Genomic DNA, 15,012 nt, shown 5'->3' with positions numbered 1-15,012 from the left:
GTGAAAACATTTGTGTGTCTACTACAGGGAACAATTGCATAGCATTTCTTTCCAAAACATAGGCAAATACCTGACCTCTACTGGGAAAAATTGTTTAAAAAAAAAAGGCACTGAAATATCAGATTATTATTTATTTATTTTTTTTAAAACCAAACAAGATATATATATATTTTTTAAACTAACAAAATTTATATGCAATTTGTTGGACACCGACAAGATGGTACAATGATAAAATGAAAAGCATTCGTCTTCTGATTACAGTTAAAAATGACTTACGAGTGACCCAACTTTGGAATTCTTTGAGATATGAAACACATTTTTGCCTCATCTTGCAAGCAATGGTTTGAGTTACGACCCTCCACCGCTAAATGGGGATAACGAATGTTACGACATCAGGCGGCAGTTTGACAGATAGCGAACAATTCTTCAAATAAACGGCCAATATTTTTTTTTTTTTATTGCCAGTCACAAGTGAAGTTTTTACGCTTCTTGGGCAGCTGGAACAGATGAATGGCATTTCCATTTATTTCAATATGGAAAGACGATTTGAAATGTGACTAATTTGACTTACAAGTGTGTTCAAACAAATTCAACTCCTAAGTCAAGGCACCACTGTATATTGTGATCACAAAAAAGTCAAGAACAACTTTTGAAAAATGAAAGAATTTTGAAATACAGGAAGTGACAGTGATATGGTATAATGATATAACTAAAAGCATTAATTTGTATATTATACTTTCATGATATCAAAATTATTATATTACATCATCATACTATCATTATGTTATCACAATATCACTGTATCATAATATTATACTATCATATCACAGTATCATGTCACGCCTTGCTTTTATACTCTCATGATATCATGGCACAATATCAGTATCATATTTTATATAATACCATCATGATATTGTAAGATCAAAGTATCATGATACGTTAACCTACTTTCTATCATGATATCATATCACAATCAGTATCAAGACATTTCACAAAAATATTCTATATCACTAAATCAGAGTATCAAGCTATCGTGCTCGGATACTTTGTCTCAATATCACAGCTTGTTATTATACTATCATGACATTATTATATCAAATAATTAGTCTCATACGATATACCACAATATCATGATGTTCTATCATATTACAGTATCATGTTATCACACTACCATATCATGATATGGTATATGTATATGATATCATTTAATCGTCAAGAGGTCACAGTATAATGGTACCATGTTATGACAATAGTATCACGATATTCTATCACAATATCATACTATCATGATATCAGGTAATCATATGATGAGCAAAATGCATTTTCTAAAGGTTCCACTCAGACGCGTTTGACCACTGTTCTTCTTTTCCCTGAAAATGTGCATTAAATGATTACCTTCAAAGCGCAAATTCTGAGAGAACGCCATGTTCCTTTTCTTTCCACGTCGGAGTAAACGAGGACCTACTTCCCACTTGGTAATCCCTCCGCCCCCCCCCTTTCTCCTCCCAGAACACAAGTCATATTTAAACGATGCTCTCATTTGTGATTTAACACCCGGGCAAGCATTTCCAGCGACATTTGCGCCGGCTAGGCAGGCAGGTACTGTACAGACTCCCCCAAACCCTTCTCTCCGCACATCCTATTGGTCCGCCTTGTAAATGGAGGCCGACTGCTCTCATCTCACCGCCTTTTCCTTTTCAAATATTTATCCGGAGCGCTGGTGAGCTAAATCGGCCGTGACAGTGAGACTGTTATTTAAGGTCGCAGACAAGCTGCTGAGGCGGGGGAAAGAAGAGAAAGCGAGAGGGAAAAAAATACAAAAATAAAAAAAATCCATCCTTCACTACCGGAATGGAATTCATTTCCATGTGTTCATATCTGTCCATTTGGCCACGTGTCAACAATGCATTAGCATCCTGCTGTGGCCTAAGCACACTCCACAGCAACACAAATGAATAAAATAAGTCACGACCGCCGCAGAACGGATTTGACTGCTGACCTGAATGAAGATGAATGGAGGAGCGGAGCTCATGCACGCTTCGCTCCACCACACCCCCATCCCAAATAAAACATGGCTTTTTACTTACTGTAAACTATTTTTAGCCTTGTCTCGATTTTCTACCGAGGATGAACACAGCTAAGGGATAGTGGCAGCAGGTTATTGTAAACTGTTCTTCTACAGTATGTATAGTACTGCATAATGGCAAAACATCGAAGTTCGAGGGAGTATTTAAAAAAATTAATAAAAATAAAACAAAATAACGGAAACAATATCGTACAATTTCATTAAAAAACAAAAAACAAAAAAAAAGGCACATTATTTTAAGTAAAATTTGTTGGGCATATAAACTCAGAATTCATTGCTGTGATGTTTTGTAGTTGTAGAAAATCGAGCTAAACGTTGCTCTTTACATACATTTGTTCCTGTTGATATTGTTGCAGTATGTGTGTATGCATTAGCTACTCGTCGGGCTAAGATTGGTATTTGTGACTTTATTTAATAAAACTCTTGACTGCTGCTTGTATTTTAAACAGTGGCTTTCCAGTCATATTCTTAGTATCCTCAAGAAACTTGGTGACTTACCGAATGTAGGAGTTTATTTAGTCAGTAAGGTTTCGTTTTTTTGGTAAGAACAAGAGCCCAATTGACCTTATGTTAGTTAGTCATTGCTGCCACGTTAACATCATATAGCCAATAAAGCTGACCATATCAAAGATGTGCAGATGTGTAACTGCATTAAACTGACCTACGTATAAAAATAAATCCGTGCTGCACTGAACCTGCAACACGTCTATATGGCGGAATTACTGTAATTTTATAACAATATATAAATCAGTAAGATTTTTTAAAATTTTATCTGGGAAAAACAAAGCAAAAAACAAACAAAAAACATATATAATAATATCTGAGCATTATCAAAACCTTTTTTTCATTTTTTTTTTCTAAATGTAAAATGTCTATTTCAAGTAAAAAAAAAACAACATCAACAAGGGAGTGAAACAGGAATGTCCAAATATACCCACGTTTCTACGTATATTTACAGGGATTAATCTTGATTATTTGTACGTGTACAATAGCGCTACATGTTCCGCACCTATAAGACTGTCTTCAAATGCCAGTACCGCATTAATTAACAAAATGCCCGAAATAAAACTTGTGATCCCCGTGACTAACCACGCTAAACATCCCGTTTTATCAGGATAAATCCTCAATGCGCCGCTAATCGTCAGACATTTCACTTTGAAGTGTCAAAACCCCACAAAAGAGAAACCTAAATAACATAACGAAGCATGCAGGATGATGCAAGCGCGTTGCACATGAGCGTATTTTAAACTGACCTCAGTGAGACGGCGCAGACTGTCTGCGTGGTGCCTTCACTGACCTGTGTGTGAGCGCAGGTGGCGTTTGAGCGCCGTGTGGCTCGGGAAGGTCCGGTTGCATTCGCTGCAGATGTAGCTGCGCACGCCGGCGTGGACTTCCATGTGCTGCTGCAACGCCGTCTGCGTCTGGAAACGCTTGCCGCACAGCAGGCAGAAGATGGCCATGTCCGAACCTGCACGTAAAAAAATATCAATTTTATCATTAATAACTCACAATTGCTTAATTATGTCGGAAAACGGTACTCCACAGTAACTCCTGATAGGATATTATAGGATATCATGTTATCATATCCACTCATATGATCTTATCATGATATCATGTTATCACAATATCATAGCACAGTATCATCATCTCTTACCATGATATCATATTGTATCACATCACAGTATCATACTACATATGATATTATATTCCGATGTCTTAGTGTCATTTGTCATAGTATCGCACTATCACGATATATCACAGTAGTATCACAAATTCATAGCACTGTATCACGATTCACGTTATAATACCTTGATATCATATCAACATTTATCATGATATCACATTATCTTCGTATCATTATATTTAATCTTAATCAACATATCCTAGTATCATGATACATAATATAATGATATACCACAATTCATAATACGTGGATATATCAAATTCCAAGTTTAACAAGTTTCAAGACTTATATCATCATATTATAACAGTATCATGTTATCATGTATTATTAAGAAACCACACAATCGTGTTAATACAATATGATATAATGGTATAATTGCCCCACGGGGATAAATGACATTTTCTGAATCTGAATATCATGATACCAATGTATCATAGCATTATACCACAATATCATAGTATCCTGATCTCAGCATAGCATACCAAGATATCATATTTTCATGACATTAAGTTAACACAATATCCTATCATGTCATTATATTGTTTTATCGCATTAAAATATCACAGGATCCCGATATCATAACATATCATGTCACGATTTCATGTCAATATTATAGTATCACGATACCATATGATGATATCACAGTATATGACTATAAAGTATCATTATTTCCCATTATCACCATATATCGCAATACAATGGTGCCTTGAGATACGAGTGACCCGACAAACTGTCATTTGGCTGATTTTTTTTTGCTTGGACTTGGGAGCGCAAACTGCATGGTGGCAGTGAACTCAATTCAAATAATTTCACAAATCACCAGCAGTTGGCAAATAGTGAAGAATTCCTCCAAAAGCGCCTTCAAGCTATTCAATGCCACTGTCAGTTGAAGTTTACTGTCAAACTAAACATAAAACAAAGAGAATTACACATTGTGTATCTACAACAACCAAGCAACTTTTCCTGAAGAATGCCCTTGCTAGTTTAATGCTAACACAAAATGGAAAACGCATTTGATTGGCTATTGAACACAAACGGCGGAGGAACACGTACACAGACAACATCACAATACTATGAGGCCTATCGTCTTCATCCTCTGAAAAATGAACAATATTACTGTAGCTCACAATATTATAGACTGCTATTGAAAAACAAAACACATTCCACACATTTTTGCTGTTGTTGTCGGCTAAATGGAGCACACGTGAACATTTGAGCACCCTGAGTGTGCTGTACTGTATTCAGGTGAGGAAAAAGCCTCGCACACAACACATTCAAGTGTGGGTATTTGCACCCGGATAAAGGTCTTCTATGCAATACTTCAATCCTATCTTGACTGTTTCTCTCGTTCCAGCTGAGATAAAGACCACACAGCTGCAAGCAGACAAACACATCACATCGCAAACACACACTAACAGTTGAACACACTTGCCTTTACACTTTTTCAATTACTAGGCCGGGTGAAACTCTAGGGAAGGACTTGGGAGTGTTTGGAAGCCAGTTTCTATTTCGTCAGTCAATAACGCATCTTCAGGGCCAAGCTGACACTAATTTAAAAATCTATGAAGAGCGCCGTGCCGCCTCATGTTCATAACCAGTGCGGCAGCAGCAGGCGGAGGGGCCAACATGGGGCTCCTCGTTGGATCAATTACCGTCTCGCCAGTGGAGGGTGAGGGAGGACGATGGGAGAAAGCGGGAGTACGTTTCTCTTTAGTACGTAAATTGGAAGCGAGCGCTACCGCAAATAGTGAAAAACCGCAAGTGTAACCCTTACAATGTGGGGCTTACAGACGGTTTTATTTTGAATACATTTACCGGTGGTACATCTACAGTATGTTGCTTTTGCAACCTGTAAAAATATACATTTTTAAGCAATACATTTTAATTGCTACTCGGCGCACACTTTCTGTAACTTCCGCTAACAACCCAGGCTAAACTTAGCTCCTCCATGGCATACAAAGCTCAGAGAACAGTCGAGATGTAACACTTTAACATACTTCTTTGATACCAATTAGTGAACCACCTTTCTGTTTGAACAAGGCTTTGGCAGCAACTTAGAGCGTGACACGAAGAGCACAAAACTAACGCACTCCACAAACATGGCCAACATGCCGCAACCACATGCCAAAAACATTGTGGGTATGCTTCCACACAGTACAAAAAAATGGCGGAAGTAATGTAACAACACACTTTGCGAAGATTATGGACATACTAGAATCACACTGGTATAGCGGTACGAGAAAAGTACAGCACTACTTGGCCGTCAGAAATGAAACAATACACGGTTTCAGTATATGATTAAAAGCATTTAAAAACAAAGAGCAAAAGACATCTAACTCTGTACACAAATATTGCTTACATATCTAACACATACCGTAAATATGGTGGAGATACCATACCTCAACACACTCCACAAACAGCAAGCGCAGGAGAACTGAAATGCTCTGATCACTTGTGCAGAAAAACACCTCATAAACAAGACTTTTATTTAATTGATTTCGTTTTTATGGGTGTAATCAAAGAAGGGTTGAACGTTAATTATGGGATTATCAGATGCGAGTTTACAATAGCATAAAGTCGCTCTTGCAGAACTGTGAGGCTTTGCAGGTTGAAAAAAAAAGTCCCTCAAACTGAGTGGAGGATGTTCAGGAGCATGATATTGTCTGAGTGTCTGTGAAGGCATTGTGACACGTTTTGGCTTTAAACACACCATACACTTGCATTTGTGCAAAGTAGAGTTTGCAGAACTGCAGTACACACCTTGATTAGAGAAAATTAAATGCTACAAACTTTACTGTCGGCGATGGAGGTGCCGCGCGTGTGTGTGTGTTGTCTGCCTCTGATGGATGAAGAGAGTGGCGGAGAGATAAAAGAAGAAAAAGCGGTAGAAAAGTAGTTGACCCAGAAGGTCCATTACAGTGTAAAATTGAGTCAGCCTGAAGTGACACCTGAGAGGGAGCACTGGAGGTGGCGGTGGTGTGTGTGTGTGTGTGTGTTTGTGTGTGTGTGTGTGTGTGTGTTTTAGCCTCAGTCCTGTTTGGCTGTTTTGGAATAATTTAGCTCCCCTAACCAGCCTCTCGCTCTGTCTCCCGCATCTATTCATAAAGAAGCCCGGGCCCCTGCCCTGGCCACGGCGGTGCCGGCGGATCCTTAATGTCGGCGAGTGGAGTGGCAGGGCCGCTGTTATTTAAGTGGGGGACGGACGAAGGCCGGTAATGGAGAGGAATATTCCCCAATGGGAGGTGACAGCGGGCGGGCGGGCCACAGAGCAGCGCTGTGCGCTTGCAGCTACTGACTAGCCGTGCGAGAATATGAAATCTATGACGTAAACAGGAGTTGGTGTCAAAGAAATATGTTGAACTTACAAATCTCCACTGAGACACCAAGATCTTTATATGTCGGGGAGGAGCCAAGTTTAGCCTGGGTTATTAGCAGAGGTTACGGAGGGTCTTCACCCCGCGTGAAGTACACACACAGTTAGTGTACAGTATATTTTGGCGATGACAAATCATACGTAAGACGCATTTTTAAGAGTCATGTTGTAAGATGACTGAAATGTTATTAAAGTGCTTCGGGATGATAGTATGTGGCGTATTCTACTAATTAATAGTGGCAATTACTGGTGTTTGCAGTTTTTTGTTATTTGCAGCAGCGCTCAGTTCCTATACTAGCATTTGTTCTTTTTTAGGGGGTGTGGGGGGTGGGTTGGGGGGGGGGGGGGGGGGGTTAGGATATAAACTAAAATGTATCATTTGGTTCACATGATGAACCCTCCCTTGGAGGGAATAGGGACTGAGGCCTGCCGCAAAAAAATAAAAAAATAATTCTTTTAAATCCACGAGTAACTGAGCCCCCTCCCCAAAATGGTTCATAATTGCAGATATATGCCACAAGACAGTAGCAAAGCGTTTCTGTCCAAATTAAATTCCGCAACTCACGTCAACCTCTTTCCTTGTCAACCAAAGATGTCGGCAAAGCACTACTTTTCTTACTTTGTCTGTAGCACAAAACGCAATGGAGGCTCGGTCAAAAAATGTGAACGTTTTTTTGGGGAGAATGCCAAGCCACGAATATGCAGGAGTTCACTCTTTATGCTTTTCATTGAATGGTGACGATAACAAAAATAAATAAATAACTAAAAAAAACCTTTGGACAACTGATGTCGTTGCCCCGGTCGTCGGGTTTTGCGACGCAACGACGGGGCCGCAATGCAACGAGTCGAACGTGGAAGCTGCCTGAGTTAATGAGGCGGCGAGTCGCGGGATCTTCAGCGCAAGGTGTTTAATCACAGGCCATTAGCACGGGCCTCCACCTCCACGACTGCTCGAACTCGTCAATAGTGATCTTTATGACGCCCCGTTTCGCAATGGCCCGACCAATACGCGCATACGACGTAATACATCACATATTTAACCATATAGAAGCAGCAACAGTGCATACATTTTTGCCATTTCCAATTCTTGCACTACTTTTTGGTTGACAGTTTACCCATTTAGAAATGCTCCGCACATTCGCGGCTCACAGTTTACAAATTCACGTTTTGTTTTAACCTATTCTCCCTTATTTGCTGAAGAATTCACTGATTCACGGTTTTTGTGCTCTTTCCAAAGATGCCACAAGACGGCGACAGAGCCGAGGCGAATTGCAAAGTAGTCATTGGTTCAAGGAAGTACTGTATGTTTAAGTGATACAACTCGACTGAGAGAGAAGCTTTGTATGAGGAGGAGCTAAGCTTAGCCTGGGTTGTTATGGAGAGTCTTCGCTACATATGCATGTACATGTGCACATTTTGACAAAATCATACAGTAAGTAAGCCATTTATTTTTAAAAAGTAACGTAAAATGAATCTGAAAGTATCCTTAAGTGTTTTGGGATAATATTTTGAGATATAATTTATATCGGCAGTTATAAGCATTTTTAGATGGTGTCAAATGTTTTTATATGCGGCGGGGCTCGGTCTCTATTTTACGAGAATACCAGATCACTGTAAACTATGATGTGAAAGTTTTAAATGGTTACTATTACCACTTAATGTTGTATTTATCATTTCTATAAGTTGTATGAATTATTATTATTAATAATACCATATTTGGAGTCTTTGAAAACTGCTACGTTGCAGACTCATACCGTAATGTTGTAAATGTTCATACCGTTTCATCTCTAATACTCTATATACAGAGGGTCCTCCTACATAAATACTTTGGGATGTTTGCTTCAATCTTCTGTTGTTGTTATTATTATTATTATTTTGTGGATTTCTACTTTCCACTTTGCAGCTTAAAGCCTTTAATCGATCACTAAATGGACGACAAAAGTGCCATTGATGCTCCGTTAGTAGGATTTATTTGGGAGGCGGCGGAGCATAAATGCATAAATCTCGCGTCGGGCTTCATCGCACACAAAAAGGTCGCTGAGCGTCGCAAACGTAATTCACCTGGACGTAAACAAAAAGGTCCCATTGTCATAAGCGGGAAGTGACAGGTTAGGAGAGAGTAAAGCCTAAGATCACAACATTAGGCACACATTGACAAACACAGTTCACCTCCGCCTATTCGCTGCTCACCAGTCGTCAACTCACCTTTTTTTCTGCGGAAGCGAACAATGAGCTATAAAGTGAAAAAGCTCACCTGTTCACACTTATTTTTGTGCTCTTTCTGTAACATCGCAAGATGCTGCAAAAAACTCCTGGTCCATGAGAGTGTACATGTACATGCAACAAAGACTCTCCTAATTTCCAAAACAACCCAGGCTAAACTGTTAAATAATTTACTGTGCAGTGATATTCGCCAATTGCTTTGGTGCCATTTTCTTTCATTTCGTCAAGCCATAGCTTTGTCTCATACAAAAAAGTGCTTTGCTGCCATCTTGTGGAATCTTTAGGCAATTGCAAACCTTTTGTGTGAGTGTCATTCTTTTTGTGGAATTTCGCTATCTCATCTATCTAGCAGAATGGTTGGGGTTCAATGAACTACTTTCCTATTTAGACCGGGCTTTGGCGGCATCTTCTGGGTGTTTCAGAAAGAGCACAAAAAACCCGATAAGGGTAGTTTTGCAAAAAAATAGATAATTAGAGTCCACATGAAAAAGAAAATAAAAATAAAAAGGTGAATTTGTAACTGCTGAGCCGTGAATATTTAGGGAAATACATTTAAAGAATGAGAGTATCTTTATATCGCTGAGTCAAAAACGTCATAAAATGGCCAATAGGAAAATAGTAACCAGTGTTTTTACAGGTTGTTAAGCGACGACATACACACCACCCTCCTCACACTTTCGGTGCATTTTCTTCTGTAAGCCATTTAAGTGTAATTTGGGAAAATTACTTGAATGATATTAAAGTGATAACTGTTTGTGATATAGTTTGGGTTTCTTCTTCTTCTTTTCCTTTGGGCTTGTCCCTTTAGGGGTCGCCACAGCGCGTCATCCTTCTCCATGTAAGCCTATCTCCTGCATCCTCCTCTCGAACACCAAAACTGCACTAATGTTTTCCCTCACGACATCAGTCAACCTTCTCTTTGGTCTTCCTCTAGCTCTCTTGCCTGGCAGCTTCATCCTCATCATCCTTCTACCAATATACTCACTATTTCTCCTCTGGACGTGTCCAAACCATCGAAGTCTGCTCTCTCCAACTTTGTCTCCAAAACATCAAACCTTGGCTGTCCATCTGATGAGCTCATTTCTAATTTTATCCAACCTGGTCACTCCGAGAGCGAACCTCAACATCTTCAATTCCACCACCTCCAGCTCTGCTTCCTGTTGTCTCTTCAGTGCCACTGTCTCTAATCCGTACATCATGGCTGGCCTCACCACTGTTTTATAAACTTTGCCCTTCAGCCTATCAGAGGCTCTTCTGTCACATAACACACCTTACACCTTCCTCCACCCGTTCCGACCTGCTTGGACCCGTTTCTTAACTTCCTGACCACACTCACCATTGCTCTGGACGGTTGACCCCAAGTATTTCAATTCCTCCACCCTTGCTATCTCTTCTCCCTGTAGCCTCACTCTTCCCCCACCACCCTTCTCATTCATGCACATATATTCTGTCTTACTTTGGCTCATCTTCATTCCTCTGCTTTCCAGTGCATGCCTCCATCTTTCTAACTGTTCCTCCACCTGCTCCCTGCTTGCACTGCAAATCACAATGTCATCTGCAAACATCATGGTCCAAGGAGATTCCAGTCTAAGATCATCTGTCAGCCTATCCATGACCACTGCAAACATGAAGGGGCTCAGGGCTGATCCCTGATGCAGTCCCACCTCCACCTTAAATTCATCTGTCACACCTACAGCACACCTCACCGCTGTTCTGCTGCCCTCGTACATGTCCTGTATTATTCTAACATACTTCTCTGCCACTCCAGACTTCCGCATGCAGTACCACAGTTCCTCTCTGGGTACTGTGTCATAGGCTTTCTCTAGATCTACATAGACACAATGTAGCTCCTTCTGACCTTCTCTGTAGTTTTCCGTCAACATCCTCAAGGCAAATAATGCATCTGTGGTACTCTTTCTAGGCATGAAAGCATACTGTTGCTCGCAAATACTCACTTCTGTCCTGAGTCTAGCCTCCACTACTCTTTCCCATAACTTAATTGTGTGGCTCATCAACTTTATTCCTCTATAGTTCCCACAGCTCTGCACATCACGCTTGTTCTTAAAAATGGGCACCAGCACACTTTTCCTCCATTCCTCAGGCATCTTCTCACACGCTAGAATTCTACTGTACAAGCTGATCAAAAACTCCACAGCCACCTCTCCTAGATGCTTCCATACCTCAACAGGAATGTCATCAAGACCAACTGCCTTTCCATTTTTCATCCTCTTTAATGCCTTTCTAACTTCCCCCTTACTAATCATTGCCACTTCCTGGTCCACCACACTTGCCTCTTCTACTCTCCCTTCTCTCTCATTTTCCTCATTCATCAACTCCTTGAAGTATTCTTTCCATCTAGCTAGCACACTGCTGGCACCAGTCAACATATTTCCATCTCTATCCTTCATCCCCCTAACCTGCTGCACATCCTTCCCATCTCTATCCCTCTGTCTGGCCAGCCTGTATAAATCATTTTCTCCTTCTTTAGTGTCAAACCTGGCATACATGTCATCATATGCCTCTTGTTTGGCCTTTGCCCTGTGTCGCATCTCAATGTATTCCTTTCGCCTCTCCTCAGTCCTCTCAGTGTACCACTTCTTCTTAGCTAACCTTTTTCCTTGTATGATTTCCTGTACTGTGAGGTTCCACCACCAAGTCGCCTTCTCTCCTTTCCTGCCAGAAGATACACCAAGTACTCTCCTGCCTGCCTCTCTGATCACCTTGGCTGCAGTGTTCCAGTCTTCTGGAAGCTCCTCCTGTCCACCGAGAGCCTGTCTCACCTCTTCCCGAAAAGCTGCGCAACACTCGTCCTGTCTCAGCTTCCACCACATGGTTCTCTGCTCTGCCTTTGTCTTCCTAATCTTCCTCCCCACCACCAGAGTCATCTTAGACACCACCATCCTATGCTGTCTAGCCACACTCTCTCCTACCACTACCTTACAGTCGGTAACCTCCTTCAGATTACATCGTCTGCACAAGATGTAATCCACCTGCGTGCTTCTACCTCCGCTCTTGTAGGTCACCCTATGTTCCTGCCTCTTCTGCAAAAAAGTGTTCACTACAGCCATTTGCATTCTTTTTGCAAAGTCAACCACCATCTGTCCAACCAAGTTCCTTTCTTGGATGCCGTACTTACCCATCACTTCTTCATTACCCCTATTTCCTTCACCAACATGTCCATTACAATCTGCACCAATCACGACTCTCTCTCTGTCTGGGATGCTCAGAACTACTTCGTCTAGCTCCTTCCAGTATTTCTCTTTCACCTCTAGGTCACATCCTAGCCACTAATCACATTATACATAACACCCTCAATTTCAAGTTTCAGCCTCATCACGCGATCTGATACTCTTTTCACCTCCAAGACATTCTTAGCCAACTCTTCTTTTAAAATAACCCCGACTCCATTTCTCTTCCCATCTACACCATGGTAAAATAATTTAAACCCTGCCCCTAAACTTCGAGCCTTACTGCCTTTTCCACCTGGTCTCCTGGACACACAATATATCAACCTTTCTCCTAATCATCATGTGAATCAACTCCGGAGATTTTCCTGTCATAGTCCCAACATTCAAAGTCCCCACATTCAGTTCTAGGCTCTGTGCTTTCCTCTTCTCTTTCTGCCGAAGAACCCGCTTTCCACCTCTTCTTCTTCTTCGACTTCGACCCACAGTAGCTGAATTCCCAATGGCGCCCTGCAGGTCAACGGCCCTGGTGGCGGACGTTGTTAACCCGGGCCACGACCGATCCGGTATGGAATTCTTTGGATGAATGCTCATATATGTTTGCAAACGTCTTAAGCCGGATGCCCTTCCTGACGCAACCCTCTGCATTTATCTGGGCTTGGGACCGGCCTACAGTTTGCACTGGCTTGTGCCACCCATAGAGCTGCATTCTGTAAGCCACTGAAGTGTAATTATTTGAAAATGACTTGGATATTAAAGCGATAACTGTTTGTGATATAGTTTGGGTTTAAACTATTAATATAGGCAATTATGAATATTCTTTGTGGGGCATAAATTAGTCATGACTCCCTTTAGTGTTTAAAAATATTAGAAATAGCTCTCAGTATGACTCCATGCAGTTTATACATAATCGCAATAAACGCTTAACAGATAAATGCTCGCAAAAAATGCATTTACAAATGCAGCAATTAATTGTATGCTAATCACGGGCAGTGTAAGACATGATTACTTTTAAATAAGCTGGAACTTGGACAGCATGCAGCATGAATTAGTGAAACCAATCTAATTGGACATTTTATTGCTGAAGTAAATGTGATCTGTGTTTAACAGCTACTTAAAGAAAAAGCCGTAATCCCCGCTAAGTAGCATTGTAAACAACAATAAACGGAGTCCCCTGCATGTTTTATATAGAACATCTAAACACAATCACTCATGTGAGTCCTTGGAGAAGCAGCAATTCACATGCCAGAAATGTTAGTAAAAGCTACTGTTGTTGTTTTGTTCCGTCTTTTTCTGGCGATTTCTTTCATCGGGTGAATATAAGTCAACGTCGGGGAGGAGAGTGGGGGGTTGGTGGTGAGCGCCGACGCCGGAAGACAAACGACGGACGGCGAGATTAATGCCACCAGATGCCAGGCGAGATGCCATATTAATTACCCAAAGATAATGTCATCACAGCCATATGGCGGATCCACCCGGCTATTGAGTTGACAGCGAGTCTTCTTTATTTGAACGGTCACTCCACCACCAGACTGGAGCGTTGCGCTTGCCCGTTGTTGTGGAAATTACGGTAGCGGGCAGACTGCGACCGCCATAGGGACCACGAGTACTCGCTAAATGTCAGAGCACAACAGAATACAGTAAACCTCGATTATTTAGTGGGGAGAGGGACCAAATTGCCAAATTCTTTGTCTTGCGACATGAGCGAAGATTTGAGATACGACTGCATTTCAGAACACAGATTCTTCCTTGACAATCGCACCGTTTAAAAAAATGAATACAAAGTAACAGTAGCAGTACTGTGTATGTGGTGCTTCAAAACGCTGTCAATCGCTAGGTAGGCGGGTGCGAGTCTCAGACTTTCATTTCTTCTCAATTGTACCTTTCAGTTGCGTCGCTCAGTGTGCGGCGGGCCCAATTATTTTTCCACCTTCATCGTCTCCATTTTTCCAACTTGTTCAGGGTATAATATATATAATAACACGTTAATGAGAAAATACACGCAGTAGGTAGAACCTGTGTTCTCCTAAACTACAAAGTTTTTCCCATGTTAAATTCAATCCCGCCTTCAAGCAACTCCTCCCCTGCTGTACTGCAGTGGATATAAATTCAGAAACGTCGTCCGTGTTTGTGTGCTTCCCGCCCGCCGCCGCGCAGACTGTAAAGATCATAAAGGATGCACGCCGGGAATTAACGTCAGCGTGAGGAACGGCGGCCGAGGCCTTTTAACATGATTCACTGCGACACGGCCGCCCTCGTCTCCCCGCGCCGACTCGGGGATCATTTACAAAGACGGACCGCGATCGCCGTCCAATGCATCCCGTCAAGCCCGCCGCCGACCGCCATCACCGCCGTGACGCCCAAGCGCCCTCCCACCCACTCTTTCCCCACCTTCCAATCCCCACAAATCCGATTTAATCAGACAACTTGTGCAGTGTAGCTGGGAGTAAGAAAAAGGATA

The 15,012-nt window shown here is 41.5% G+C and overlaps 1 protein-coding gene across 3 annotated transcripts in view; it reads right to left on the bottom strand.

The window, feature by feature from the left end:
* The window catches only part of zbtb16a (zinc finger and BTB domain containing 16a), a 133,502-nt gene that overhangs the window by 19,589 nt on the left and 98,901 nt on the right, over positions 1-15,012 (bottom strand). For all 3 annotated transcript variants that reach the window (XM_061752048.1, XM_061752047.1, XM_061752046.1), the window contains exon 5: positions 3,384-3,554. In XM_061752048.1, the coding sequence (XP_061608032.1) occupies positions 3,384-3,554 (171 nt within the window). The remainder of the gene's footprint in view (positions 1-3,383; positions 3,555-15,012) is intronic.

This window comes from Phyllopteryx taeniolatus, chromosome 17 (genome assembly GCF_024500385.1).
Source record: "Phyllopteryx taeniolatus isolate TA_2022b chromosome 17, UOR_Ptae_1.2, whole genome shotgun sequence".
Lineage (NCBI taxonomy): Eukaryota > Metazoa > Chordata > Actinopteri > Syngnathiformes > Syngnathidae > Phyllopteryx > Phyllopteryx taeniolatus.
This window is presented reverse-complemented; position numbering and strand designations above follow the sequence as displayed.